At 49.7% G+C, this 6,358-nt stretch overlaps 1 protein-coding gene across 1 annotated transcript; it reads right to left on the reverse strand.

The window, feature by feature from the left end:
• Positions 1-1,087: 1,087 nt before the first annotated feature.
• LOC135083079 (probable proton-coupled zinc antiporter SLC30A3) lies at positions 1,088-5,046 on the reverse strand. Its single transcript, XM_063977844.1, has 3 exons — positions 4,835-5,046; positions 2,127-2,242; positions 1,088-1,423 (listed from the first exon to the last, which is right to left on the reverse strand). Exons 1-3 carry the CDS (start codon positions 5,044-5,046, stop codon positions 1,278-1,280), a joined length of 474 nt encoding a protein of 157 aa, XP_063833914.1. The 3' UTR covers positions 1,088-1,277.
• Between the last annotated feature and the right edge of the window lie 1,312 nt (positions 5,047-6,358).

The following is a 6,358-nucleotide window of genomic DNA, read 5'->3' on the forward strand; positions in this document are numbered from 1 at the left end:
GGCTCGCTCGTGCTGGCTCACCAGTCGGCGTGCAGGAGCGCCAGGTGTCAGGTGGGCGCGTGGCGGCAGGCGGCGCAGGCTCGCATGTAGCGCTCCACCTGAGTGGCTCGCTCATGAAGGACTGGCTCGCTCGTGCTGGCTCACCAGTCGGCGTGCAGGAGCGCCAGGTGTCAGGCGGGCGCGTGGCGGCAGGCGGCGCAGGCTCGCATGTACCGCTCCACCTGAGTGGCTCGCTCATGAAGGACTGGCTCGCTCGTGCTGGCTCACCAGTCGGCGTGCAGGAGCGCCAGGTGTCAGGCGGGCGCGTGGCGGCAGGCGGCGCAGGCTCGCATGTACCGCTCCACCTGAGTGGCTCGCTCATGAAGGACTGGCTCGCTCGTGCTGGCTCACCAGTCGGCGTGCAGGAGCGCCAGGTGTCAGGCGGGCGCGTGGCGGCAGGCGGCGCAGGCTCGCGTGTACCGCTCCACCTGAGTGGCTCGCTCATGGAGGACTGGCTCGCTCGTGCTGGCTCACCAGTCGGCGTGCAGGAGCGCCAGGTGTCAGGCGGGCGCGTGGCGGCAGGCGGCGCAGGCTCGCATGTAGCGCTCCACCTGAGTGGCTCGCTCATGAAGGACTGGCTCGCTCGTGCTGGCTCACCAGTCGGCGTGCAGGAGCGCCAGGTGTCAGGCGGGCGCGTGACGGCAGACGGCGCAGGCTCGCGTGTACCGCTCCACCTGAGTGGCTCGCTCATGAAGGACTGGCTCGCTCGTGCTGGCTCACCAGTCGGCGTGCAGGAGCGCCAGGTGTCAGGCGGGCGCGTGGCGGCAGGCGGCGCAGGCTCGCATGTAGCGCTCCACCTGAGTGGCTCGCTCATGAAGGACTGGCTCGCTCGTGCTGGCTCACCAGTCGGCGTGCAGGAGCGCCAGGTGTCAGGCGGGCGCGTGACGGCAGACGGCGCAGGCTCGCGTGTACCGCTCCACCTGAGTGGCTCGCTCATGAAGGACTGGCTCGCTCGTGCTGGCTCACCAGTCGGCGTGCAGGAGCGCCAGGTGTCAGGCGGGCGCGTGACGGCAGACGGCGCAGGCTCGCATGTACCGCTCCACCTGAGTGGCTCGCTCATGAAGGACTGGCTCGCTCGTGCTGGCTCACCAGTCGGCGTGCAGGAGCGCCAGGTGTCAGGCGGGCGCGTGGCGGCAGGCGGCGCAGGCTCGCATGTATCGCTCCACCTGAGTGGCTCGCTCATGAAGGACTGGCTCGCTCGTGCTGGCTCACCAGTCGGCGTGCAGGAGCGCCAGGTGTCAGGCGGGCGCGTGACGGCAGACGGCGCAGGCTCGCATGGCTGGTGTGTATCGTTCGACCTGGAAGGTGGCGGCGCGCGCGCCGAATTCGTTCTTGGCGAGGTTCTGGCACGCTTGCAGGACTTGTTCTGGGTCTGTTAGCTCGTCTGCGGGTGATAGAAATGGACCAGTTAAAAAAATCGTCTGCGTATAGACTATGGCGGTTATCACACTGCGCCGCGCTCCGCCGTGGTACGCGGGACGACAGATTTAATCATTGTATGCAAGTACCTCAGTTTGTATAGAAAACACGCGCGGCACAACACACTGACAACGCGTCTGCGCGCGGGATTTTTTTTATGAAATCACGCGGACCGCGGCGGAGCGCGGCGCAGTGTGATAATCGCCTATGGGTCTCCGCTAAAATTCGCACGCGTGTCTATGTAGAAAAATATTATGAACGGCGTATGAGTATGACGTATTTCACAGGCGCGGCACAGGGTGCGCCGTGACACTCGATCCGTGTACCCGTGCAAGTTTTAGCGTGGGCCCTAAGGCCCAGTGTTCCCCTTAGGTCTAAGTTAAGCCTAACTTCGAACCCTACAGGAGATTATAAATGAAAAACTGTATTTTTGAACCGGTTATATTACAGTAAGACTACCCAGGAGACATAATAACATGTCTTTGCTATGAGGAAGAACTTGTAACTTTTTATCTATTAATTTGCATCTTGATTTCCGCGATGTCTGTAAATGGCTAAGTAGGTATAATTTAATTGTCCATCATTTGTATTAGTTCGTTTTAGTCGGTAATTCCATAAAAACAAAATAATTAACACGGTGAAAGCTGCCAGATAGTGAGGGTAGTTACCGATGGCGACGTGCGCGGAGAGCACGACGTGGTGTGTGGACAGCGCCCACGCGTGCAGAGAATGCACCTGTCGCACGCCCGGTAGCGCCGATAGGGCGGCGCCGCACTCGCGGTAGCTGCAACACACAAGTAAATTATGTAACGAAATAAATACCAAGTCACATTATTTTGGCAGCACACTTTGGCTTTGACAATTGACGAAACAAGGTAGGTAAAAAGTTCACGAAATGTAAGCTGAACTTTGCATGTGTGAGTTATTACCAAAAGTAGACCGACAATAAAACGAAAGCTTTTAAAAATTTGCAGAATTGTTTGTATGTAAATGACGGGAGGCAGCTGTCCTTCTCTGCCCCCCTTCCCTCATGGTTCGTGCACTCACCGGAAGTCTATGAGCAATGACTATGATACTAAGCGCAGTGTCCATAGCTCATGAACTATAGTGACATGGCATGCCCCCCGTTGAAAAATGACCATAGATACTCCCCTGGCTTGGTAACGCGATGGTTCGTGTACCCACCGGAAGTCTCTGAAGCCTGCACGAACAAGGCGAGCGCGTCGCGCACCACGCGCTTGACGTTAAGAGGTCTCCCCCCCCCCCTGGCTATAATGCACGTATCTCACTCTAAAGTCCGGTCGCCGAGCAGATAGAATTTCGTACAATGACCCCAAGCTACCCATCCCTATGCTGTCACACTCGCACACTCACTGTGCGACGCAGTATGCTAGAAGCCGTATCTCATCGGAAGTCCCTGGGCACGGCCTGCATGAGCATAGCACCACGCGCGTGACGTCATGAGGTCACCCCCTCTCCCTGGCTATCGTTCAAGTATCTCACTCTAGGAAAGAGACAGTTATTACCCCCCTCCCTACCTACTACTTCCCTGCCCCGTGCTCCCCCTAACTATCATTCACGTTTCTCACAGGAATTAAAGTCCCTGCAGGCCTATTACGACCTCTTAATTCCAGTCAGTGTACGCCTTAAACTAAACTGCCTTGCGTTTCCGTATTATGATCCCTTATGGCCAGCCAGGCAGCGGTCACGTGACACTTGACTGACTTCTGACTGGAAGTTGGCTGGAATTTTCGTATTACGACGGTCAATTTGACGTTTGTAGCCTTGATTAGTTGTCAAAATTCGTTTCAATTAAGCCATTCAGTTTTCGTCGTCTTTGATCAACTTTTTGTGACTTGTTTTGATATAGTTTTCTGTTTTATACTAATTTTACAGAGTTTTACGTTATAACATGACTCAAAAACGAATAATAGGGTAATATAAACATGTATGACGAGTTTGTAATTTTCTAAATTCTTGAAAATGTTGCTAAACTTCGAAGGCAACTTGGAGACCTCTGTGACCCTTTCCTATTGATGAAATGCATTTAATAAAACGTTTGTAGTAAAGGTTTAGTAAGTAAACAATTAGTTCACGATTGGTGCAAAAAATTGAGACCGCATATTATTGTGTTGTGGCTGAGCTCGCAAGGGCTTCGAATTTATCACTTGAGAGATAGGCAAAAACCCAAGTAAAAACAGAAATAAGTACTTACGCCATTCTCAATAAAATTCCATAAAAGTTTGCTTAGCAACACAAATTAATTACGTCGTCGATGCAAAGCAATCAAGTAACACCACACAATAATAAGTATTCGTGTCACTTGTAAACACGAACATTCTCCTCAAACCCATCACGTCATCCGGCATAATAACAAGTACACTGTTGTTTCTATTCCACCTAAGTTAAGCATTAAAAACAAAGGTATAAGTATCAAGACCCTACAAAGGGCCTCAGTATTTACACAAGTATTTACGTTACTATGGACAATCACACATTCGGTTCTTCATAAACACCATAGGGTTCCGAACCCAAGAATAGCACACAAATCTTACAGCATCATACATTAAGTATTACATTCCATTTCAATCTTAAAAGTTTTGGTTTAATGACTACGAGCATGTTTATAAATTTGTTTTTTGCGGGCTCAGCAAAATACACGTGTCGTATCGTTCAGAAATAAGTATAGTGCTTTGTATAGCAGCCGTCAATATAATTTTTCTAAGCGTTTGCTAACGAATCTAATAGATATTAATTAATTTCATGTTTATTCTATGTCTATTCAATAATAATTATTTATTTACACCAGTTTTGTACGAAAAAATATGTTTAATACACAAATTATTGAATCGGTAAGGAACCGGTATTTCGTTAGGTCGATTTCCGAACGTCACCTCCATGCCAGTCTAAACCGGCCATAGACAATTTATCCAGGATGATCCCAGTGAGATTAACGGACGTCATAATACGAAAAAGAACAAGGCAGTTTTTGGCCGTAAACTGAACTGCCTGGAAACAAGCTGGATTTATAAAAGGTTGTAATACGACTGCTGGGCACGCATGAGCATGGCACCACGCGCGTGACGTCATGAGGCCTACCCCCCTCTTCCTGATAGCACTCTAGGGCTGCTAGGGACCCCATACTGCTATAGTCTGGTCTGTGAGCACGTAGAATTTTGTCCAATGACCCCAAGCTACTCATCCTTATCACTCGCGCGTAATTATGTTGCTATCGCGCTCGCACACTCACTGCGGGCGCCAGTCGCACAGTCGCGACAGCAATATAATTACGCGCGAGCGATAAGGATGGGTAGCTTGGGGTCATTGGACAAAATTCTACGTGCTCACAGACCGGGCTTTAGAAGCCTGCACTCACCGGAAGTCCCTGGGCACGGCCTGCATGAGCATGGCGAGCGCGTCGCGGACCACCCTCGCTGACGTCAGCAGCACCAGGATGCTGAACAGGAACGTGCAGATCGGGTCCACGATCTTGGCTGACGGCTGTGGGGGAACAACTGTCTTCCCTGCACTCACTAGAACGTCACGCGCGCTGACGTCATGAAATCTCCTTCTTCCTCTGGCTACCATTCATGTTTCTCACTAGGGAGAGGCCTCCCCTCCACCCTGCTTCAGGAAACTAGAAGTCGTATCTCATCGGAAGTCGCTGGGCACGGCTAGTATGAGCATGGTCACGGCCGCGCGTGACGTTATGAGGTCTCCCCCCTCTCCCTGGCTATCATTCATGTATCTCACTCTATAGTCCGGCCGCCGAGCAGATAGAATTTCGTACAATGACCCCAAGCTACCCATCCCTATACTGTCGCGCTCGTACACGCGACGGGCGGCCGCAGCTACCTTCCCCTGCCCCCTACTCCCCATACTGCTAGGAAACCGGAAATTCCTGGACACGACCTGCATGAGAATGCCACCACGCGCGTGACGTCATGAGGTCACCCCCTCTCCCTGGCTATCGTTCAAGTATCTCACTCTAAGAAAGAGATAGTTATTACTCCCCTCCCTACCTACTACTTCCCTGCCCCGTGCTCCCCCTATCATTCGCGTTTCTCACAGGAATTAAAGTCCCTGGGTACGCATGAGAATGGCACCACGCGCGTGACGTCATGAGGCCTCTAGGAATCCCATACTGCTATAGTCTGGTCTGTGAGCACGTAGAATTTTGTCCAATGACTCCAAGCTAATTCAAATTCAAATTCAAATTCAAATTATTTATTTGCAATAAATAGGGTTTACAAAAAGGTGTTTCAAAGAGATAAATGTTGCTTTCACCTATTTAACTATGATAACACAGCATGCAAATTTTCGTCTTAAAACGACTTTTTATAAATTACAATAAGTTTTCAATTAGATAGTACAATATTATTAATTTAACGATTACCACTCATATATAATTGTATTCCGTATTAATTATTTATCATGTCAATTTAAAATTTATTATCCTTAACAGTATTTTCATAGAACAAATAATATAATGTCAAATTATGAAATAGTCAAATCACAAAAAGTCAACATACATTATCATTTTGGAATTCCGTAATACTATAATAGCATTTTTTTATCAGCCAATCTCGTAGATTCTTGGTCATCAGTTTTAAACATCCTTGTTTGAATTGCTTTGGGATCCTATTAAACAGTTTTACACACATGCAGTAACAACCTTTCTGGCAAAAAGTCGTTCGTAATTGACGATCCAGAACAAGCCTGTCGCTATTTCTTGTGTGTCGAGGATAGACCTCGGCGGCCGTTTTAAATAGTTCTGGATGTTGCTTGACAAATTTGAATACTTCCAAGATATACATACCCGGGACGGAAAGTATGTTCAGCTTAAGGAACAAAGGTTTACATGATTCAAATGGACCCTTACCACAAATTGCTCGTATGC

Source organism: Ostrinia nubilalis, chromosome 22, assembly GCF_963855985.1.
Source record: "Ostrinia nubilalis chromosome 22, ilOstNubi1.1, whole genome shotgun sequence".
NCBI classification, from domain to species: domain Eukaryota; kingdom Metazoa; phylum Arthropoda; class Insecta; order Lepidoptera; family Crambidae; genus Ostrinia; species Ostrinia nubilalis.